General features: G+C 39.9%; 2 protein-coding genes across 2 annotated transcripts; both read right to left on the bottom strand.

Annotated features, from left to right (window-relative positions):
- Positions 1 to 5570: 5570 nt before the first annotated feature.
- Positions 5571 to 7028, bottom strand: MELLADRAFT_94914 (uncharacterized protein; the record flags this gene model as incomplete). Its single annotated transcript, XM_007417575.1, has 6 exons — positions 5571 to 5607; positions 5649 to 5918; positions 5978 to 6210; positions 6268 to 6417; positions 6482 to 6901; positions 6960 to 7028. The coding sequence occupies 6 exons, from the start codon at positions 7026 to 7028 to the stop codon at positions 5571 to 5573; spliced, it is 1179 nt and encodes a 392-aa protein (XP_007417637.1).
- Positions 7029 to 22850: 15822 nt separating this feature from the next.
- Positions 22851 to 24336, bottom strand: MELLADRAFT_113006 (uncharacterized protein; the record flags this gene model as incomplete). The annotated part of the gene is given in 6 exon segments (XM_007417595.1): positions 22851 to 22975; positions 23095 to 23119; positions 23139 to 23281; positions 23711 to 23879; positions 24091 to 24195; positions 24304 to 24336. The coding sequence occupies 6 exon segments, from the start codon at positions 24334 to 24336 to the stop codon at positions 22851 to 22853; spliced, it is 600 nt and encodes a 199-aa protein (XP_007417657.1).
- Between the last annotated feature and the right edge of the window lie 1047 nt (positions 24337 to 25383).

Genomic DNA, 25383 nt, shown 5'->3' with positions numbered 1-25383 from the left:
AAGCGCACTCGAAAAGCCCCAGTCGTCAAATCTTCGGTCAAATCTTTGGTTAAGTCTTTGGTTCAAAAAAAATCTGCTGGATCTAAGCGTAAGAAACAGGTAAGTCCTCTCTAACTTCCTTTGTCATTCCATGATTCTAACATTCACTTACTTTTGTCCCTGTCTCCTAAGTCAAAGAACTACAAAATGCCTGCCAATATCGACCCGGACCAAGACTCGGACATTGAAGAAATACCACCTCCTGTTGAAAAGTCCGAAGTTGTATACGACCTGCCTAAGTTATACTACTCTCCTGCACATCATGGGAAAGATGCAGATGGTAATTTGAAAGATCCGGTAATGTCATTTTCATCAAGTTACTATATTTTCTTTCATTGTAATGACTTTTGATCTAATTTTGAAATCTAGAAACCTGGCGAAAAGCCATGCTATCACACATGCTTATGGTGTGACGGCGAGTACAAGATCAATGCAAGGAGCAAATTCAACTTGAGAGGCCACCGTGATGGCGACCTTGGTCGAAAACCTTGCGAAGGTCGAGAAAATGTGATCGCTGCCGGTGCCAATCTTCCTCCGACTTATCAGGAAGAAGAAGCTCAAAGATTGGCTGCAGCGAATGCTCAGAATCATCATCACGAAAAGGAATCACTTGCCAACTTCTTAAATTTACCTAAGTTTTCGGTTTCATTATTGAACATGATACTCGTTCTTTGGCTGTTAAGAAACTGCATCCCTTGGCTTCGTATGGAAGATCCTTATCTTCAAGCGGCCTTTTCTTTATGCAATCCGAATGCTACTCTTTGGTCAGCATCGTGGTCGGCTCGGCGTGCGATGGAGTACTTTGAGGAATTTCGTGGTAACCTGGTTAAAACCCTTCAGGTAAGTTTATTGAATATGTTTTAATATTTCCTTTATTCCTTTTGATATTTTGCTTTGATCACATACTCAATGAGTTACTGGATACTATCATAGGCTCTTGACTCGAAAGTCTGTGTCATACACGATGTATGGACCACCAAAGGTGGTAAACGTGCCTTCATTGGAGTGGCGGTGTCCTATATAGATGAAGACTGGGAGTTTCATGTCACACACTTGACATTGAAACTAATCGCATGGAATCATTATGGAGCTTTATTAGCTCGACCTGTAGGGAAATTCCTTATCCGACATGGTCTTCATAAAAAGATGAGTATCTTTTCTTTTTTGCTTTCTTTTATGTTTATTTGTCTCTTGCTAATTATTTTCCGAATATACATGATAGCGCAGACGACTGACTCAGGATCAAGCAACCCAATATTGGCAACCGAGCTTCAAAAAATGTTCATGGATTGCGATGACCCAATCTTTTGGGATTCATCTCGAAATCAGATCAGATGCTACTGTCACAAGCTAGCATTAACAGTTAAATCTGGGCTCGAAGTAATTGGATTAGGAGATCACGGCCGAATCAAACCCACGGTCCCTTCTGGAAAACGCCTACGACTCCTTCTTCCCGACGATCATCTTCCCCCACCGAAGATTGTAATGGCTGACGGCAAAGTGGTTGATGAAGACGGATTACCGGACGGCGACATTGATACAGATAGCGAGGAGGTTACACATGAAGGGTTGACTGTGGCAGGAAATGACATAGAGGCCAGTGACGACTCAGATGACAAGGCAAACGCATCCGACTACAAGGTCCAGAAGCCTGACGCTTTACTCTTACCTCGAGCAGTCACCAAGGTAAGTCTTAGTCACACCTGATATGTGTTATGAATTAATTATACTGATGAAGAAATATGTTTTCAAAGGTGCGAAGAATTAACAAATTGATTACTTCGAGTGCACCTCGACTTAATCATTTCAAGACTTGCGCGTCTCAGCTAGGTTTTGAGGGTGGTGGACTGATTGCTGCTCATGGTCAAAGATGGAATATATGGCTTGATGCTCAAACACGATTGTGCAAAGCTAAATTGGTAAGTTTTTTTTCATATAAATATTCTTCCTTTTCAAAATTCTTACTACTATTCATATTTAGGTCATTAACTTCATGATCAACGAAGATCAAGAAGGCTTTTATGAAGGTATTACGATAGCTCCAGACGAATGGAAGGCAATTGAGTCTTTGAATGATGTCCTGGGGGTAAAATTATTTCATTGTTTTTTTAATTGCATTCAACTGATTTTTTCTATACTTGAATTTTTGTTCAGCACTTTCTACGATCCACGAAGAAAATGGAAGGTGACGGGCCCACTGGTGCCTCCGTCCTCTTCCAGTATTCTGGATTGATTTCGGTATTGGCTGACATCAAGCAGACAACGCAACATCAAGGCCTATCGGAAATGATCACTCGTATGATTACACAACTCCGAGATTATCAGACGGAAGCTCTCCACTGCGATCCAATTGTTATGGCGGCAGTACTTAATCCACGGCTCCGAATAGAGTATTTCAATAACAAATATCCTGACTATGCGAACCGAGCCGAGGAACTATTTCGCCTTAAGTTTTCTGAATATGAAAACAATTGTCCTGATTTTGCTTCAAAGCCGACTTCTTCGGCTAATACTGAACCAGAACAATTCGACCCTTTGGATGAGTCTAATGTTTTTGGTGCCTCTTCTACCAAAACTCTTACAAGCGATGAAGAAGTCAATCAGTATCTATCAGGAATGCGTCCATGTGAGCGTGACACGGACTTACTTCAATGGTGGCGTGTACGTAACCTTTGTTTTCCTTCTCTTTGTATAGAAACTAACGTCAACTTTATCGTGCAGATGAATCAAAAGCGATTTCCGAAACTCGCTAAGATGGCTCGTGATTACCTCTGCTGCGTCGGATCATCCTGCGCCGTCGAGAGGACTTTCTCAACTGCGGCAATCGTGTGTTCTAACCGACGAGGGGGACTCACTTCGAGATCGATTGAAAGAGCTGTTGGCATCTGCCAATGGCTCAAGCAAAAGTTTGTACCAAATGGAGAGCTAGGAAAGGCGGTGGCAGCTGTTGAACAGCTTGTGGCCGGTATAGCCAAGAAGAAAAAAGTGGCAAAGGTATAAGCTTTTGTGAAAATTTTCTATCTTTTTAAAACATTTGTTTTGTTCAATTGTTTTCTCTGAAACAATTATCTTTATTGTTTTGACTCTCTCCTACTTCTTCATCTATGTTAGTTGTTGGTTTTCCTACTAGTCTCACTGTCTAAAGTCATGGTCACTTGATTTTGTTATTTTGTGCTATTTACAATTATACGCGCAATCACTGCGCCACTGCGGTGCGCCACACTGCGCTATGCATCATTGCAGGGGATCACGCCTTGTAAGTACACTGCGCGACTTGCGCACCGCAACGTCACGCATGTGTATAATTTCGCAGTGCACCACAGTTTTAAGCAAAACTGCGGTGCACTGCGGTGACGTCGGGGGTTGCCTCAGGATGTAGGGGTTCAGATCGTGGCGGCAGGCGTGGATCCGATAGAGCGTCTCCACATCATCGTTTCCGCCGTAAATGTAGATTTGCGCAAAGCCAGGTGCCTCGCGTGGTAGAGGCATCAGGGATCCTATGTTGTGTGATAGCTGACCCGATATCTTGAAGGTGTAAGTACCAAGCTGGCCCGCAACACTTCTGTCGACCTTTGCACCCAGAGATGCGAAGGAAAGTGCATTATTGTACTTCTGTATTTGAGATCGAAATAAAACAGATGCTACATGTCATAGACGTCAGCCGAGTAAATAATGTACGATAACTGGTGATACTTACTGGGATCTGTGCCAGTCAAGAGAGCACGGTAGAAGTCTGGGACTTTTTGACCTACGTCCTCAGGAAAATACTTCATTGGCAACTCAATTGCGCCTTGCTGGCAGCAATTGGAGTAAGCAGCTTGTACTGCGTTCGCATCCTTGACACGTCGTTCAAGCTTCCAACGGTAAGCCCCACACGCCATGCACTGATTGTCTTGAAGTCCTATGTAATGCGGTATCTCGAGGCAGAACCTATTGGTCAGGCTGAGTTCGGAAGATTGGGCTTCAGTTCGAACAGCAGGTCCTTTATTGTGGCGTCTAGGTGGCATTTTGTTGTTATTATGGCAATGAATGTAGAATTGGAGTGTAGAATAGTCGATAAAGAGCAGATGAGGTGATCAATTAAGAGTTGAAATGGTATTAGAATTCGATGTGATTGAAATGTTGAAGCGAGTTGGGAATTTTAATGAGGGAAAATAATTGAATGTGTATGATGTTTGGTGGATAAGATGAATTCGATCAATCATCCAGTGGCAGAGCAGCGAGATAATGATGTGAAAGTAGTATGAAAGAGAATTGGTAATTATTTGTGTTAACCAAATCGCTTTGGTCAGTATCAAGGTCTTGGGAATAGATGAGGTAGGAGATTCGAGAGGTGACTCACTTTTGATATAACGATTTGATTGTTGTGCATACAAACAGAAATCGTTTCCTGTCTTTTTCTTCCAATGGGTTTATGACACTTACGGCACAATACGTGGCATAAACAGCTTGTCGTGTTGTCGACAAATCGAAACCGTTATCTTGCGATTGTGTCTTGGCAGCTGAAATGTGATTGACTTCAACGTATAGACTTTCAGACTGATGGTTTATCAACGCTAAGGATATTTTGGGATAATGAATGTGTCCGCTGTCCGTGTCCAGGTGCGTAAGGTATATGATAAAGCAGTTTGAATGCCGAATGGCGAGTTTGCCAAAGGCACTGACATTCTTCAGGCATACGTTGTGGTGTATATTCTGGTATTGTCGGTTTGAGGTTTGTAGCCGTGATGGAGTCGATAGATAGTCTGGGTTATCCTTCCAGCCTGCCAGTTGCAGGATTTTACTTTGACGTGATGAAATGTCAGATTCCATTGATCGATCGTCACTATGTATTCGGATAGGATTGTCTGATTGAGATATCGTGGTGATGTCTGTAGAATTGGTATCGTCTGCTAGGATATCTGGTTTGGTTTGTTGTCATATGTCATATTGAAAATGGCTATTAGTATCTTTCCGGTCCGAGCCCAGTACTGTCTCACTCTGCTTCAGGTGCATTACCCAATCCTGTGTCCATTGGTATTGAGTCTTAGTGTACCCCACCGAATAAAACATGTAACACTGACTATGTTTTGCTGAGTGGGAGCATATTTGTGTTCAATGCGTGTATCACTATTCTTTAAGAGTATGTACTCGGAGTGGCATCTTTTAAATTAGTGTAGCAGTAATACCAATGGCAATTTTCTCGTGATCCATAGTCAAATTCTTCCACAAATTGTTATCAAAATGTGATGTCCAGCTCTCGTAGTTCAGTATTTAGGCCATATTGTACGTAATCAGGTGATAGTGGGGGTGCGAAACACAGACTTGGATAAAAGATGAGTTGGGGCGCGTAAATGTCACTTGGATATATTTATTGAGTTTTATGGCGCAACCTTTTTATAGATTGAACGGACTCAAAATTATTGTATGTACAGAGAAACTAAGTAATATAATTAAATAAATCTACGTGTGATAAAACTTGGGATACATATATGACTCTCAGTGAGGCGGAGTATAGTAAACAATTGGATATTTTAATTGAAAGTGAAGTCTTATCGTATCACAACACCAATAGCTATGGAACTTTTCCTGTATATTGGGAAGTGGAAATCATAAGATCAATTTATTACCCTTGAGTCAAGTCAAGCATCTTTCCTCGAGTTGCTCGTTTCTTGGGAGCAGCGCGTGCTTTCTTCTTGGGAGGCGAAGTATCATCCATGGTGCTGGCAGGTAAATACGAAGAAGGGTCATAGTCTGCGGGCGGGAACGGAAGGCTGCTGTTGGTTCCAGAGTAGTGATCAGGGAAAGGCGATTTGAATCCTGATTGAAGGCCCCTGGTGGGAATGTAGGCTGAAAGTGAGGGGTTGGTGGTAAATTTTGCCTGTTGGCTTGGCGAGTACCTGGTATTGAGTATACATATCAGTGTCATGTATGGCTAATGAGATTAAAATTTACTTACTTAGGTGGCTTCATGTTGTTGTAGCTTGAGCCGCTTGACATGTTTGTACCCGTCTCATTGAGCTCAGGTTTTTCTTCATCTTCTGATTCGGCAACGTCTTCGTTTTCTTCTACAGGTGCCACATACTTAGTAGGCTTGCTGAAAGCCCCTTTGGGGGCTTTGGGTGGTGCACGTCGTCCCTTGTATGAATTGTTTGCATTTTGTGAGCCGGTAGTGAATGATATCTTGTTGACCTACGTAAAATAAATACATCATGAGAACAATACTTGAATCAATATTTATGGACTTACAACGACGATCCAGCACTCCGTGTTTGGATTAAAATCTTGGATAAACCCATGAACATTGACTTCACGCCTGGTCTTCAGAATCTTGCGGATGCCGGCCAAGTGAAGAAAAGGACGAAGGCGATACTCCATGCGGAAGGCTTTGGCCTTATCCTGCCGAACAAATCTGGTAAGTAGAATTCAGCATTTGATTGACATTTATGAGGTAAAAACGTACAACAGGGTGATAATCCCCGTGTTGAATAGTAACAACAGTAGTGGTTAAATCTGTAATCTTCGGATTCTCCTCGAGATAGTCCATGCATTCCTCCGTGATGATATCAAGACCAATTATTATACCACACCCACTGACACCAACTGTGTCCATCAGGCTCTCTTTCATATCGTCTGCAGATATGACAGGGGCACGGTGGGTGGCTTCAAAATGAATCACATCTTTGGTAGTGAAGAGAGTGTTGGAAGGGAAAAAACTGCCCCGAAGGAAGTACACAGTGCGTTCCTCAAGAATGTATTCTGAAGAACTGTACCCAGTGGCTCGGATCTCATATATGAGCTTCTTGAGACGATTGGCGCCGGAGCATGAGATGTTGGTCACGTAAGTTCGCGCATCTCTGTCCCATTTTGTTTCTTGCCCGATCTAGATTGAAGGTGTCAGTTTGCAAGGGCTTAATTGTAGGGCATAGATGGATACACACCTTTTCTTCGATTTCAAAATTTCCTGTCATGTACACACCCTGGCCGGTTGGAACTTCAATTTCACCCATTTTTCTATTGATGCGAGTAAATAAGAAATTGAGGTGGAAAGCAATTAGTTGCGTTCAAAATATATTCATATCAAAGGGATTTTATGGCGACTCACTTGTTTGTGACTGGAGGTCTGTGATAAGTAAAAACTTGTATTGATTTATGAGTGTGCGAAGGAAAATCTGTGATTTGTTAGACAATATGTGAAGATGAGCGAATCAGTAATTTTGAAATGAATCATGAGTAGATGGATATGCCAGCAAACTTGCTTTGAACTGAAAGTCGGTAGTAAGTGGAGACTTGATATTGGTTATGGGTGTGTAAATTGGAGGCTGGGATTTGTTGGACTGATGGACTGACTGAAGAGTAAAGAGTATGCGGGTATTTGTACTTGGGCTCCTGGTCGTGTAAGTCGAATTTCAACCAATGGCGATGTTTTGCATGGTGTTTTTTGGGGTTGAAGGAAAGTATTGACAAAGATGGCATGTTGATAGGGAGTGATGGGTGTGGTTTGTTGTCAGAGCTGCTCTGATCAATTTGCATTAGCATTTGTTATGATGTTTTTGGTCTGTGAAATCAACCACGTTTTGTTTTTGGCAGGACTTCGTATATTGGCAGGACTTCGTATGTAATTAATTGGTCCCGGTTGTTGGTTTATTGTATCCGTACAGTTTAGACAGGGACAGCCGGAAGGATGGTTTTTCAGGATTGTCAAAAGGTGCGTTTGTTGATGATCAGTTTACGGGTCGTCATGTCAAGTGTGAGCTCTGGTATTTCCTGAGTACGCCGCCGGAGCCGACTGATGAAGACCTGGAGAGTTTGGTGGATGACTGATTGCCTGTTGTGGGGAGATTATTAGCTGTTGCGGTTGTGATGTTGAGGCTGGACTTATTTTTTGATGACGGAATGACTGGTTTGTCAGTTGAGCTTGTAAGTGGATTTTTGATAGGGGTTGATTATTGGTGGCCTGTCCCGGTGTCACAGGTCAGATGTACCGGAACTCAACCTGTCACTTCTGAGATGACAATACTGGTCTTAACCACTCTTCAGAGTGCTTGATGGCGGAATTCATCTTGTACGTCAATTGTTTGTCACCAAGTTGTCAATATGAAGTCACCGGTTAAGCGAGGAAGGGGCTCCTGCTTTAACTTGTATGATAATCTGGATTTGATGTAATGCAGCACCTAAACCTTCAAAAGAAGCATCTACATATAGTTTGAAAGGTTTAGTAAAGTCTGGTTGTAACAGAACTGGTGCTTCTGTTATCATCTTTCTAATCTTATCCCAGGCTTCCAATCTTTGCTTTGTCATTTCAAAGGAAACTCCGTTTGATGTCAATTTGTAAAGGCAGTTTGCAATTTTCCCATAATCTTCTAGAAAATTTCTATAATAACTTGCAAACCCAAGAAAACATTGCATTTCTTTAATATTTTTAGGTGGAGGTTTATTTAGTACCGCAGCAGTCTTATTTTGATCAACTGCTATCCATAATCCTGACACCAAATGGCCTAATGCTTTCACTTCATTGAATCCAAAATTTGACTTCTTTAGAGAGATTGTCATTCCCATGGCTTTAATTTTCTTCAAAACTATTTCTAAACATCTAACATGTTCCTCATAGTTATCATGAAAAATGATTATATCATCTATGAAAATTTTGAGCCATCCTTCTCTCAATTCTTTGCTGAATTCTGTATCCATCATCCGTTGGAAAAATGTGGGCGCATTTTTAATTCCAAATGGCATTCGAACAAACTCATATATACCCATATGACAAATTATTCTCAGGAATATTCTACTCATGAGTTCTACTATGTTTTGGTGAAAACCTTTCAACACATCCATGAGTGTAATATATCTTGCTTTACCTAGGTTAATCAATACATGTTCAGTTCTAGGTAATGGATATCTATCTGGTTCAGTATAAGTATTGAGTGCTCGAAAGTCTCCGCACAGTCTTGATTTACCATTATGCCAAGCAATGATGACCGGCGATGTTATATCTACTTCCTCCTAACTCCCTACTTTTCTGATTACTCCCAGTCTCAAGAGTTCATCAATATGTTTTTCAATTTCTACTCTGTTTCTAGGACTAGCAGGATAAGCAGCTTTCCTCAATATCGGAGGATAAGGTTTTTCTATGGTAAGCTTAATGCTCACTTGATGCTTTTCAATCGTACCTAACTCTTTATCACCCAATCCAAATTGGTCTTTATATTGGATAATCAGGTCAACAAATTTTTGCTTTTCTCTTGCTGTAAGTTTAGGACTGAATTTTGCTTCATTGATTTTAGGCATCAAATCATCCTTATTTTCACATGAGACTTTTTCCAATTCAGGTTGGGAGTTATCAAGTTCATTAACTATTTCTTTCTTGACTTGTAATCCTGAAAGAATTGGTCTCTGAAGTGGTAACCCAAATTTTTTCTTTTTAACATCATTTCCAAACGTAAAAAATTTATCCTTACTATGAAAGATATCAATCCCATACATAGACAAGTGTTCATCTCCTAGAATAAAGTATTTGGTGTGTGAATTCTCCATAACTACAAATTCAGCTTCAATCCGGATACCTCCTTGTTTATGGGGAAATAGTACATCTAATTTGATAATTCCCAAGGGATATAAACTTCCACTGCAACCTGAGAACTTCATGTTGTTATTGCACGGCATCAACTTCAATTTCCAGTCTGGTACAAGGTTTTCCAAATAGTGGTTCCCCACCACTGAGCAAGACGCTCCGCTATCAAGCAGCAGTTCTGCGTCTTGGTTATTCACAATTACTCTGGTTAAACTATGAAAACCTATTGTATGTGCTTTACCTGAAGCTGGTTTACACCTGATCAACTTGGCGTCTGAAATTTGTTTATTACTTTCCTCAAAAGGTGTTATAAGTGGCATTTCTGCTTCAGCTTGGACTTGTGCTATATCCACCGCACTATCAAAGGTGCTTTCAATAGCTGAAACATTCAAATCAGCTGAATGATGAGACTGTGTTTCACTGACACTCTCACTGTATTCTACAAATTCCATTACAGATCCTGCGTCATCATCAGCTTGATCCTCTACATTCTCTTCAGCTTCAACTGCGTTGATAGACTTACCTTTTCCTTTACATGTCTTCCAAACATGTGTAGGATCTGTACTACCACACTTATTACACGATTTATTACTTCTTCTTTCAGATGTAGATGGTTGAGCTGAAAAGCGACAAATCTCCTTTGTCGAGATACCTGAATTCCCGTGACAGTTTCTAGAAGTGAGTCTCAATCACTTCTCGTCACAATACCTGAAACACTAACCTGAATTCCCGTGACAGTTTCTAGAAGTGAGTCTCAATCACTTCTCGTCACAATACCTGAAACACTAACCTATAAGGTTTGTTCAGGTCACAATATAAAATAAGGAAAAGGGTCGACGCGATGAGTTCAGTAAGATTCTTTTCCTTTCCGTAAGAAGACGGATCAATTTCACCTGAATTCCCGTGACAGTTTCTAGAAGTGAGTCTCAATCACTTCTCGTCACAATACCTGAAACACTAACCTATATAGAACAAAAGATAGAAATAGACAAGTACAAAAAGGACACTACTTGTTAGATGAAGAGAATAGAAAGAATAGACCAGTTGACTATGTATCTGACCTATAAGGTTTGTTCAGGTCACAATATAAAATAAGGAAAAGGGTCGACGCGATGAGTTCAGTAAGATCTAGTGTCGACAATGATTCAGATGAAAAAGAAAAAGATAACATCACAGTATGATAATTAGTAACAGTCATATTGAAGATCAAACTAATGGAGAGTAGAGACTATTGATGATAATGTAGTGAAGGGGTTGAACTTACTCTTTTCCTTTCCGTAAGAAGACGGATAAAGGAAAAGAGTATTAGCGCGAAAAGGGGGAGGCGCAATTTAAATAGGGATCATTTAAGTTTGAGTCTGACATCTTAAGTTTGAATAAAACTACTGTATTTTAGTATGTAAAGTGATTTGATACTTAGAGTCTTATTCACCTTTCACCACGGCTGAAACCTAGGTACGAGAGACTGAGGTGTCTCTCAACACACCCCCTGTTTCAGCTGTCCGTGTATGACTTCTAAACCAATTTGATGACGCAATTCCTTGAATGGTCCGGGGTGAAGTGGTTTTGTTAATGTATCAGCAAACATGTTCTTTGTACTAATATGCCTAAGCTTGATTAAATTCTTCTCCACTTGTTCTCTTATCCAATGGTACTGCACTTCTATGTGCTTTGTTCTTGCGTGAAAAATAGCTTTCTTGGTCAAGGATACTGCACCTGTACTATCGCTGCATAGAACCGTGGCTTCAGATTGAGGTAGTGAGATGTTTGACAATAATCCTCTAAGCCATACTACTTCTTGACCAGCCTCTGTTGTAGCTTTGTATTCGGCCTCGGTTGATGATAGAGAAACGGTGGGCTGTAAACGACTTTTCCAACTTACAGCAGCTCCGTTAAGTTTGAATAGATAACCGGTAGTTGATCGTCGTGTGTTCGGATCACCAGCCCAATCTGAATCAGTGTGGCATTCAGGATAGCACCAGCTCTGATTCCCTTCGATAACATTGTCTTGAGGTGAATAATGTAGTCCTAAGCATTGAGTACCTTTCAAATATCGAAGTACGTGTAATCCCATCTGCCAGGCTATAGTTGAAGGTCGTGAAAGATGTTGAGACAGAGCACCTACTGCATAAGCAATATCCGGCCTTGTACCCTGAGCAATGTACATTAGGCTACCCACCAAGCTGTTATACGGAAGGTTAGATTGTTTGAATTCGATAACGTCAGAGTCGGTGGCTTTCATGATCTTTGTGCCGCCTGGAAAAGGAGTTGAAGCTGGTTTGCTATCTTCAGCATGAAATCTTTCCAGTACCGTCTGGATGAAAGCTGATTGACTTAAAGCATAACCCCCATTGTCTGTGGAGTAGATCTCAATACCAACAACGCAATGTGCCGGACCCAAGTCCTCCATCTTCCACTTCATCTTCAGCAGGGATTTGATTTCATCTATTTTATCTCCGGTGATTGCCATATCATCGACGTGGAGGTAGAGTAAAGTTTCCAAACCTTCTTCATCTTTACCATACCAAAGACAAGCATCATGGGGGTTTTGAATTAGACCAATACTTAATAATTTATCTTTAACTTCGTCACTCCAGCATCTAGCGGACTGCTTGAGGCCATACAACGCTTTCTTCAGTCTAGCTACCTTCCCGTTTGCTCGCTCAGAGTCGTATCCTTCAGGTAACTCCAGATAAATTTCCTCCTTGAGATCACTATTGAGAAATGCGGCTATAGCATCCATTTGCTCAATAGACCAATTCTTAGCTGCTGCAACTGCTACAAGGATACGAAATGAAGCTAGACGGCCAGTGGGTGCGAAAGTATCATTGAAATCTATGTTGGGATAGTCCTGCATGACTTTTAATTCTTTATGTAAAAGTCCTGTGAGACTAACCCATGATACGTAGAATCTAAGTGTGTGCTCAACAAACATATTACATCATGTGAAAACCGTTATGTAAAAGTTTCACTATATAAATCCTACTGGAGCAGTCAAGGAAAGGTGCTTCTTCTACACCTTTCCTTTGTCTCTTTCTCTGACTGTTCCAGGTAGGATTTCTCTCTGTTTTCTGTTTCTCTGTTTTTTGTCTGATTTAGTCCGTGAAATTTACACACCTTTCCTTTGTCTCTTTCTCTGACTGTTCCAGAGCTCAAGAATCTATGCCTTCCGTTTGAGTATAACCTTTTGCTACATATCTTGCCTTATGTTTAGATATTGTACCATCGGGATGAACTTTATATTTGAAATGCCAACGCCCACCTACTACAGGTGCATTCTTTGGTCGGTCCACAATTTCCCACACTCCCATGTTCATAATGTTCTGCATCTCCTTGTCACACGCAGCTTTCCATTTGTCAGCATCGGGCATCTTCATAGCCATTTTATAACTCTTTGGTTCAGCCCTAGCCTTCATAGCTTCTCGACACATGTACACTTTTGATAAGTGAGAGGATTGTGAGATTTTTGGTACAAAACTTCTCATAGGTGGAGCTTCAGCCCAGTCTGATTCTCCTGGAGCGTAACGCTGGACAGGACGACAATCGCGAGTTGATCGTCTAGGCTCATCTTGCACGGATGGTTGAATAGTTGTTGTCTGGTCTTTGGTATTAGAGATTGGATCTTCTTCAACGGGAGGTTCATCCTCATGATTAATCGGAGGGGTTTCTAAGATAGTCTTAGGAGTGAGACTCTCCATCAACATATCATCTTCGTCATCCGTTAAATCAGGACGAGTCATAGTGTTCTCGTTTGGTTCATTTTCTGGCTCGTTCCTTTCTGTGGGTTCAAGCGGCAGATCTTCGATAAACAACCAATCAGGGTTGTCTTCGGTATCCTTAAGAAAAGGGAAAACAAGGGGTTGAAAAGTCGCGTCGTGACTGGTATGGATTTGATTTGATTCTTGGTCCAAGATAATGAAATTGTGATTATCCTCCGCCACTCCAATCAGGATACCTGGACGAGAGACAGCCTCAAACTTTCCTCCTCGAATTTCTTTTCGAATGTGGCGGTAAGCAAGGCACCCGAAAGGAAGAAAGCGTTTCAAACTCGGTTGTCTTCCTTTCCAGAGGGCGTAGGGAGTAGTTTTAAGATTCAGTGAAGTTGTGATAGTTCGATTCTGTAACATGACAGAATATGAGACCGCGTGATACCAGTATTTAATTGGTATGCATGACTGTATCATCATGCAACGAGCTTTTGTGTTGATTGTTCTATTTGAACGCTCAGCCACGCCGTTCTCTTCCGGAGTGTGAGGAGACGTAACACGAGTGATGATACCCAAGTCTTCCAGGTATGGAGTAAGGAGCCCGTTGATGAACTCGCCTCCTCCATCAAATGAGAACATCTTAAGTTTCTCACCCGTCTGTCTCTCGGCAAAACTGATGTATCGTTTTAAGACTTCAAAGACGGTCTCGGCACTTTTGTCTGGTAGGCCAAAAGAGACTCGGTAACTACTATAATCGTCTGTGAACAATATATAGTATTCCTCTTGGTTGACAGAAGAAGTTCTAATTATTCCACTCAAATCCACGTGCACATTTTCTAGGAATTTGATAGCTCTAGGCCTAGTGGATGAAAATGGTAGGTGATGATTTTTCGCTAAAGGACATACTGGACATCTTGTTATTATTTCAAAATCATTTGTAGTGACAGTTTTAGGAAGTACATCATCAAGATAACCAAGGCTCCACATTCTTTTTAGGTACTTTTCACTTGGGTGGCCTAATGAATAGTGTAGTTTCAAAATTGTGAGTTGATTCGACTTTGATATTGATGATAGATGTGAACGATGACTGACCGGTGATCTTATGGCCACGTACATCATACTGCCTTCTCTGATAAATTGTCCTATGAATAGCTCCTTCTTCCCATGATTGATTCGAAAATGAGGATCATCTAGCACAGTCGTAACAGCACCAGCTCTCAGCAAACGACCTCCAGCGATGAGGTTTTGGGATAAATCGGGTACATATAAACAATCCTTCAGCTTGATGATTTCTCCTTTAGAATTTAATAAGTTTACATTCCCAATTGAGTGGATATCGAGAGTAGCACCTCCTCCGGCGAGATTCAATTTAGCACCGGGGTCATGATTTTCCATTAATGTAGCGGATTCGAATAAGCTCGCATCATGAAACATGTGATGCGAAGCTCCGGTATCAATCAGAGCGACTGAACCACATTTATCTCCAGCACAGGTTACTTGAGGATCGGCCAAGCATGAAAACTTTCCATCAATCTCTACTCGGTAACTAACTTCTCTTTCTTCAAGTTTGAGATTTTCAAAAGCCATATCGAGTTCTTCTGAATTTGGGAAATCAGAAAGATTAGAATGATGATTTAATCCTCTGGCTAGATGAGCACCTCGGCCACCGCGACCTCTACCACGAAAACCACCACGACCTCCACCACGGCCACCACGTGGATACTCGATCCATTCTCCAGATTCTTGTTTGGATCGTTTCCATGACTCCATTTTGCTGGCATTGTTAGGGTGATGGTAACATTCCAACTGATCGTGAGGTTTTGTTGGATGGTCCTGACCTAGGCATTTAGTCTTACTGCAAGTTTGCCATCTTCCAGTCCGGCGGCTTTGACTGGCTTCGGAAGATTCTGCGATACGACTAGACTGTTGCCGATTGGAGGAAAACATTTTTCGAGTTTGGTAGGTTTTCTTCAATTCGGTTTCGAGGTTTCGGAATTTGACATGACCTGCGTCTAATAAATCACAGCCTTTTTCAGCCCAGCTTTGGTTGAGTGATCGGACAAATTGGCGAGCCTATTCTTCTTCGGACATTTCACCGTTTGAACCTAGGTAAGCGTCAACTTTGGCTCTGAAGATATCGATATATTCTAATAAGTCTTTTGAGGAGGTTTGAGACAAATCAGTGATTTCGCTTCGTAACATGAGTTTGACCGACTCTGAATTACTGATATGATATTCGCGGATCGTCTTCCACAGTAAAGAAGGCGACGGTATCGTAATTTTAATACCGTTCTCAAATTTTGATATCATTGATATAAATCGAGTGGACTGAGTAAGATCAATACTAGATAGTAGCCAGTAAAACAAGGCTTTCTTGGTGGCTGATAAGACTTCGGGGTCCATACCCGTACCTCCAGCATCTTCTGAGTCAAGATAATGGTCATAGGACGTGGCCATTAATCCAAAACGAATCGCGTCGGACCAGGCAACATAGTTGGATGTTGATAACTTGATGTTGATGGTAATCTTATGTAAGATTGAATTCATTTTGATTGACTGACGTTGAGCGGGCGTATCGGTGTCAATTGGTGCAGTGGTAGCCATATTAGCGGATGGGACAGTAGTATGCGCTGAATGAGCTGATTCGGATGAATTTGAATTCTCTGATTGATCTTCTGTCTGAGATCCGGCGTAAGTCTCGTCGGTATCCTCTGAGTATGGAGCTGGGGTGGATGCAGGTGTTGGTAACTGGGAATCGTCAAGTGCTTCTTCTCTTCCTGACATGGATTTGCGTTTCGAATGAAATAACTAAGAGCTGAACCAAGCTCTCGCTACCATGAAAAGCGACAAATCTCCTTTGTCGAGATACCCGAATTCCCGTGACAGTTTCTAGAAGTGAGTCTCAATCACTTCTCGTCACAATACCTGAAACACTAACCTGAATTCCCGTGACAGTTTCTAGAAGTGAGTCTCAATCACTTCTCGTCACAATACCTGAAACACTAACCTATAAGGTTTGTTCAGGTCACAATATAAAATAAGGAAAAGGGTCGACGCGATGAGTTCAGTAAGATTCTTTTCCTTTCCGTAAGAAGACGGATCAATTTCACCTGAATTCCCGTGACAGTTTCTAGAAGTGAGTCTCAATCACTTCTCGTCACAATACCTGAAACACTAACCTATATAGAACAAAAGATAGAAATAGACAAGTACAAAAAGGACACTACTTGTTAGATGAAGAGAATAGAAAGAATAGACCAGTTGACTATGTATATGACCTATAAGGTTTGTTCAGGTCACAATATAAAATAAGGAAAAGGGTCGACGCGATGAGTTCAGTAAGATCTAGCGTCGACAATGATTCAGATGAAAAAGAAAAAGATAACATCACAGTATGATAATTAGTAACAGTCATATTGAAGATCAAACTAATGGAGAGTAGAGACTATTGATGATAATGTAGTGAAGGGGTTGAACTTACTCTTTTCCTTTCCGTAAGAAGACGGATAAAGGAAAAGAGTATTAGCGCGAAAAGGGGGAGGCGCAATTTAAATAGGGATCATTTAAGTTTGAGTCTGACATCTTAAGTTTGAATAAAACTACTGTATTTTAGTATGTAAAGTGATTTGATACTTAGAGTCTTATTCACCTTTCACCACGGCTGAAACCTAGGTACGAGAGACTGAGGTGTCTCTCAACATGAGCTCTAGTGCTACTTGTCTGAACCGTGTTGTCAACATTCTTGTTGAAGTAATTGTTTTTAACTGGTATATGTCTTTTTGCTGGCAACATACACTTGACAATTTCTTCAAAGGCTAAGATAAATTCTGTCCAGTTACCTGTAGGTCCAATCCTATTCCTAATTGGAATTTGCATAGTACCTGGAATCATCCATAATATTTTGTTAACAACTTCAGTGCTCGTAGCATCAGGTTTTAAACTTCTAACTCTCTGTTGTTGTTTACTAGCCCACTTCACGCAATCAGTGTGAATTTCAGGTTTGAATCTGTCCCTCAAGAAGGCTTTCTCCATATTGTTTCTCCACTGGCTGTTTCCAAATCTATTTTGGATGGCTTCTTTCCATTCCGCCCATGTTCTACTTCTGGGTCCGTCTTCATTCATTTCATCTGAAAGCCATTGTCGCGCAACACCTGTAAATACAATTAATAATTTTGACGTAATCAAAATATCTGGCATCATCATTTTAACTGGTACTTTTTCTACCCAATCTATAAATTCTTGGTGATTGTACTTGCCTTCTCCACTGAAAGTTGGCCAATCTTTAGCCTGTGGATAAGATTTTCGCAGTTCTTTTTGAATTTCAGCTTGCCTCAACAGCTCTGCAGTTGTTTGTAATTCCTCAATGGAGCTTCCTCTTCTATATTGAATATTTTCAATATGAGGCTCAGCTAAGGAAGTACTTGCAATTGGTGCTGTAGTCTCTCTCCTAGGAGGACTCTGTACTACGTCTGGTTGTCTCATATGTGGTGGTGTCATTCTCAAAAAAGATTTATCTTGCTTTTTCGAATTATCCACTACATGTCTCCTGTTCAGTTGTTCAAAATTCTGGACAACTGTTCCTACCCTGTTAAATGATGGAGTTGCTTCTGGTTGCAACACAGTTGGGTTTTGTTGATTATTCATATTCAACAGAAGCTGATGAATTTGGTCCAACTTATCATCTGTTCTTTGTTGATATTGTAATTGCTGATCTTGGTTATTCGAAATTTCATCAGTCAATTTATGTAGTTTTTCTTCTAAGTCATGGTATGTATTGCTGATGTTGGTATACAAAGTATCATACAACTTTTGATGAATATCTTCAATTAAACTTGTCATAACTAAAGCACTCATTTTTTCCTCATGCTCACTTTCTCTCTCTTCTTCACAAAGGCTTGCTTTGGCTTTACCTTTTATCTCACGATTTCTTTCTCTCAAATGCTCTTCTAATAGTGTTTTAACTTCAACCAAATTTTCATTTATCAAATTAAAAGAAGAAAAAGAAACATATTTTTTTTCTGGTTTACTATTTTGGATAAGTTCAGAGAAAGATAAATCAGAAGGAAAAATAGAAAACAATTTTTTATTTATTTTTGTAAAACTATCTAAGTTCTTTTTACCAAGATCATAAAGGGTTTTATATTGTTGATCTGAACATTGATTAAGATGAAAAAGTTTTGAAAATAAATCACTAAAGTTTTTACCATCAGACTTAATACTTTCTTTTGAGTGAAGAAACATGCTTTCCAGATTCCTGTTGATAGCATTCAAGTACTGTCCAAAAGCATCATTAAAGTCAGCATTTCTAGATGAATGACTTTCTAGAAAATTAAGATGATGAAACAGCTCATTCATGAAAGGAATGATGAACTCATCCTGAGTAATTTGAGAAAACTTACTTAGGATTGCTCGCTCTTGAGTGTTCAGTAAGGTTGATGACGATTTCGATTCTTCCGACCTCGATAGTTTTGATTGGAACTCTGTTCCTCTTGAAGGAGTTCGCGGCCGATGATCGCTTGTGATCGGAAGTAACCTCTGAAATCGTCCCGGAGAGAACCTTTCCGGCTGTTGTTGCAACGCTGAGCCAGCAGCGCAACTCTGCGCTACGAGACAAGTAACGCGTAGGGTAGCTATACCCTCTAACGGAAAATTTACCCGACACCTAGCGTAACTCACAAAGCTAAGCTATCCCCGATAACGTAGCTTTTCAGGGTTTTGACCGCTATCAGAAAACGATAGCTTAGCGTTTTCAGTTACGTTTACGCTATTAACGCGTTAACCAGGCTCCACATCGAGAAAAAAAAATAACAAGTTCAAAAGCGGGCAATTATGTGTTACTAGCGTCTCAGCGGCGGGCGCTGCGGCTAGGATAGTAATTTTCTATTTGATTTAGCGCTTGACAACTAAACCCCATATTGATGATATCCCTTGTCCAAACTTGGTTGCAAAACTAAGTCACCTTCAGGCAGAGATATAATTTGAACAATAGCTCTCCTGAATTACACTAAGCCATGTGGCTATATATTGTGCAGTTGCGTGCATGGTTGGTCCAATAATCAGTTGTTGATGTAATGGTCCCAATTCCTGGTCCTGAATGTCACAAGAGCCCCTGGACTTTGAGAGTTCCTCTCTGTCAATTGGGCAACAGTACATCCACTCTGTGAGTACAGAGGAACCTTTATATTGCCCACGTACGTTGTGAGTGTGGCTTTTTACTTTTCTCTGATATTGAATATCTCAATGAAAGAGCCAATAAATACCATCACAAATATTGGATCCCAACCATTTGCTGTCCTCACAGTTGCTGAATTTCACCGCATCCTCTGAAAGCTGTCATTTGGCATTATGATAGCCATATCAAGGATCATGTTTCACGTAATCTTCTTCTCAAAGTATGTAAATATTCAATACCTTGGACATTGCAACCAATAAAGTAAACTTTGACTATGACAAGTCATTACATTTTTGCTGATATCTGATTTTATCATGTGGTGATTCACATGTGTATGAGATTGAGGATGCAAGAACACTGGATATTGCCTATTGACAATCCTCTCTACCACCTGCTCTTTTGGAGAACTAAAAAAAAGCTTTCAGTTCCAAAAAGACTAACAAAAATGATCTTCCTGATGAAATGAATAGAATTCTAAACTACTTCTCACTTTGTCCTACTATTGTTCTATTTATCAAAGGAAGAAGAGAGAAATACATAGATATATAGAATCTCTAACCAATTTCATGTTTTTTTGAATATTTCTCTATTTTTAAGAAAAATTCAACTGCTACCAATAATCCCCCTTTTCCTTTTCTATCACTCAAAAATCTGATCAAAACTGCATAAATTGAGCCAAAGAAAAGATATCAATTGTGCACTCAAGTAAAATGTAGAGAGGGAGATGATGATTTAAATTGATTCAGCTTGATCAACTTCAAATCCAGAATCACTTGGTGATCAATCAGACTCCTTCAATCTAATGAAAGCTTGAATTTTAGCATTCTTGTAAAACACTAAATCTTCTTCATCTTCCAGAAACTAACTGAACCACACATCAGCTCTTAGGTATCAGATAGAAGTCTTTTACTAAGGAAACGACTCGGGCCACACTCATCTTTGCTACGGCCACACTTCACGTGACTTGGCTACACATACATACAAGTATTCCGTATTAGAATTTTAGTATTAACCACACTACATGTAACTGTGCATATTTTTTTCTTTGATAATCAAAGGATTGGGAAACGAGCGGGAAGAGTGAGGTGGAAAAGGGATGATTTAAATGTAATCGTTGAACAGTCATGTTTGATCAGGTTTGATCATGATCGCTCAATGCATTGTAAATCGAGTTGGTTACAATGAATTGTTTCCGTGATGCGAGACAGTAGGTAACAAGAGACCTTGAGGAAGGTTATTGGAAAGTCAATTTGAGTTGGATGGTATGGGAGTGAGGCAGGGAATCAAACGCTTAGTCAAGACCACCAATTAGTTTGCTGAGTTTTTCACATCACCCAAGGATTTCTCAGGAATAGAAGACTTTAAAGATTTAGACTGGATCAAAGTGATCATATGATTGTTTTTAATTGCACATGTTCACGGAGGCCTCTTTGAGGGCGCGGCGAACGCGCTTGTGAGGGGCTTTGTTAAGCTTACATAGTGAAACACAAGTTCATATCTTGAGTAAGTAGTTGGTAAACAGTAAAAATCAAGCTTGGGGTCGATTTGCAGACTCCTGCAATTTAAGTCGATGGCGATTGTGAGCATAATCCAGCATTATTACGCTGATGAACTTCCGGATTAGATTCTTCAAGAGTTTGTAATTGTTATTCAAGCATTTCAGCTTCCATGAAATAATCATGTCAAGTGTTCACCGTATGTCCAATTAATGTTTTAGAGATGGTGGTGGTGGTAATGGCTGTGTTGGTTCTCCCTGAATCATTGATCTGGAATGTGAATTTGAAGGCTAGTAAATACATGTATGTAGTATGTGTAGCCAAGTCACGTGAAGTGTGGCCGTAGCAAAGATGAGTGTGGCCCGAGTCGTTTCCTTTTACTAAATGATAATGTTTAGACTTACTCAACTGTGTCTAAAGCCTTTCCAAAGACTAACCCAATAGTTTTCACCAGTGGATTGAAAATGGGTTCCTAATTTAGCTTTCAAAGCCTACATGGCTTACCAAGCATGATAATGTGGGATCTTGGAGCATTGATGATGAGAAAGATGGGTTTTAGCTAGACCATCACTCAATCTCAACATACCAAATACCAGAAGTCCGGCTTTGGCTCCCATTGTGAGTCAGTTGATTGTAAGTTTGGAAGTAGATGCACAATGCAGAGGCTGAATATACAAGTGGGTATCGGCCAGTTGTCTGAATCATAATGTTCAGCAAATGAGAACATACAAACACTCCCTAAGGCACTTCCTGAAACACTACATTTCCATGATCATTCATCAGCCAAGTATCAAATTGCAAGCAAATGAATTCTAAGTAACACCGTTCCAGAACTGATTAAATACCTCTTGAGGTGACCGTACGCAACAAAGGATCATGCTGTGACTCAACAGTAAAGAGCGGTACCCGGTCAAATTGTGTTCCTGGAAATTTATACTGAGTGTGTTGGTTTTTGAAGTCAATGATGTACTGATGGGGCATTCTCTTCCCCGTTGCACAGTACTTTCCAACAAGGGCATGAACTTTTTTTTGCTACTTCTTCTGAGGAATTAACCATATCAGGATATTGGAGAGACTATTTATAAAATTGGTGATCAGAAAGTTAATGAACATGATGTTGACAACTAATCAAAAGGTTAGGAATTTGGATTTGGGGATAGGGGTTCACTGGCTATGGATTGCATCAACTTGCATGTCTCTCCCCTAGTTCCCAGCAGGAGAAGCCAAGCAAGCAGGTCTTGGTTGATAGCGTAGTCCATAATGATGTTCAAGTTGTTCCATAGACTTGGTATGAGACATCAAGTAAAATTTTGATACTTAATTGCCTTCCACTTGAATCCCAATTTTGCAAGCATATATCAGCTACATATCAGCATTAGTGTTTGCATATGACTTGTGTGGTCAAAATACAAAAGTCTTATTGTAAGGAATTTGTTGACTCCAAAAAAGGCAACCTACTGTGGGGCTGGTTCAGGTTGATTGCAGTAAGATTGATATCTTTTCCGGAAGTGTCAGCAGATCACTTGATTTCACAACACATGTTGGCCTTGGCAAACATTTATTCACAATCAATCAATTACTTGAAGCAACAGAAAACAATGTAGATGGAACTTTAAGAAATGATATAAATGGTATATAAAGAGAAAAAACTCTGCATAAAAGAGGCAAGTGACTGATGATGGGTATACAAATGCCCAATCCAATTTCAATCATATTACTAATACAAGTTGATAAGTATATAGTATATAAAATTTGTATATCTACATAAATTTAATTCAAGAATACCAAGAATTCATTCCAACCCTCACCAAACAACACACAGACACACACCAAAGAAAAGCAAACCTAATTTGAAAACAGAGATGATCTAAGAGGAAAGATTATTGTTAAGGACTAAGATGTAACTTTTGTCCAAAACTCATTAAATCATATTTTCTAACTTCAATTACACCTTCTTCAAACCTATCATGTCTAGCTCTAGCACCAGAAGTTTGAGCTGCTTCTTGAAATGCTAAACCAAGTTTGCAATTTTGTTTACAAAAACATCATCAACAATAGAAAAAACTCATTTTTGTTTTGCTTGATTTCATGAGAAATTCATTGAGAGATAAAAGAAGTCAAAAAACTCACTTTTTTCTGACATCGCCATATTGAGCTGCACCATTAACACCAACCACTAAATGACAATATCTAATTTCATCAAAATTTGCAATCACACATGGATAACTTTCAGGTCTTTTCTTACTTGAGTTTGATTCAATACTGTTTCCATTTGATCCACTAATTGAATCTCTTACTGCATCTACTAACCAAACCCCTAATCTAGTCAAGGTAGTTGGATGACAAAAGAGATTAGATCAATCTTTAATCACTGCTAATCAAAAGGATCTTAGGGTTTTGATCGTTTGTTTGTGCAACATCGAGCTTCTTGTTGTATAATTGATTTCAGTAAGGCCATGCTGAGTGGTAAGGCTGAATCAAGGAATGTAGGGCTATGTCATTGTCAAAAGATGTTTAGTGTGATGTTATTGTCAATTACGAGTCAAGAGACAAAGGATTCAATAAGCTTACTCGGGTCATAGAGCATCAGATGTCATCCGAATGTTCTCTACCCACCAGGTATCTTCCTTAGATTTCTTTGATGCATTTGAAGAGAGATGAATTGCTCGGATCGAGAGCTTCGAGGGCTTAAGCAAATTCTTTTTGTAAAACTTTGATGTATGCTGGCATTTAAATCCCTGTGTACCCAATGATGTATGGAGGCCTAAAACGATTTCCATGATCCATTGTTTTACAATCGGTTTATCTTCATGATCTTCAATTGAGTTTGAATTGAACTCTTGACGTTTGATCATCAGATCTGATAAAGTTCCTCCAGGTAAATACAATCTTAAGATGTACAATGATGTGATTGACTGAAACGAAGCACGTCAGTTATGTAAAGTTCCTTTGAGTGATGAGCTTTGATGAGTTTCTGATGATCTACATATTCCCATCTGGGAACCTCTTTAATGCTGGCAGTGGCTGTGAAAAGTACGACCCAAAGAAGTGGATTAGTTTGAAGAAATCTTTTGGTAAATCGTTTTTTTGGATTAAGAAGATGTTTTTGAAGATCATCCGACTCACTTTTCTCGTTCTAATAGCAGCTGCTTTGTATATTGTCTTTAGTACAAATACATTTCTTTGATTTCTTCCTTCATCTTTTGATAATCGACTTTTCACCAATTCAGCCTGACCAAACCAAACCAAACCAAAGAAAACCCCCATGATTCAAATTGTGTCAAGATTAGAAAAAATTCATTAAAACATGAAAAGTCAATGATGAATAAATCAAGATACCTTTCCAGATTCACTTGAAGATAATTCACGCATTTTAATGAAATCTGAATTAGGATCAAGTTGAGATTCAATGACACGTTTTAATAATTTAATTTCAGTAAAAGATGATGATTGATGAATAAGATGATGATTTGAATTCTGATGTAATAATTTGTTTGAAAGTTCGATTAATAGTCCAGTTTTGAAATTAAGTTGATGAGTTTGATGATCAGTTTGATGATGGATTGAGTTTAGATGAAGTGATGATTGATGAGATGATGGTTCAAGTTTAGATGATTTGAATTGGTTAGAGTGTTTAATAGTTTTGATAATTTCTTGTGTCTTTCTGACCATGGTTGTGGTTGTGATGATGGTGTTGTTGTTGTTTGTTTTGGTGAAGTTTGAAAATGAACTCGGTGATGATTGAAAGCTGACATTAAAATCGATTAGCTGTCTTGAGAGTCAACACTCTGATCAATAAGGGTACTCAAAGCATCTATGTGGCGCTACATATGTAGCGCAACATAGAAATATAGATTTTTTTTTTGCGGGGAAAAAAATCTATGTTTTGACATATGTACCTGTAGCTTTGAGGACCCCAACTGGCTGCTGGCATAGTCTTTCCGTTGTTGGCTACATACAACATCATGCCTCGCGCTGGGCACAAGGACGAACTCACCACAGAGCTCATTCGACTCTCAGCCGATACGTTGGGTATGCTCTTCGCCACCGCCCAACCCCCATCTTACATCACCTTATACACCTGCCTTCATATGGAAATGACGACCACTGTGGCTACCATTTTATTGAACGACGACGACTCTGAAGATGAAGAAATCACATTAGTCTCCCTGCTATCGCTTCTTCATGCCTTCGAGAATTTCATCACCTCCAGCGGTCGGATTCAAGAACTTACCATGTCTCAGCAGGCCATTCATCAACAGGCTTTCAAGCTTTCAATAGATCTTGCTCAAGCTTTGGAAGACCTCACTTACCTCCGATACGTTGAACCACGAACCCACAATAGACTTATGTTGTTCCAAGAACTCAAGTTCAGCGCAGTTTTCAATGGCAACGATAGAACCTTTCGCCGATTTGTCA

Source organism: Melampsora larici-populina (genome assembly GCF_000204055.1).
Source record: "Melampsora larici-populina 98AG31 unplaced genomic scaffold MELLAscaffold_75, whole genome shotgun sequence".
NCBI lineage: Eukaryota > Fungi > Basidiomycota > Pucciniomycetes > Pucciniales > Melampsoraceae > Melampsora > Melampsora laricis-populina.
Note: the sequence above shows the minus strand (reverse complement) of the source record. Positions and strands in the feature narration are given on the sequence as shown.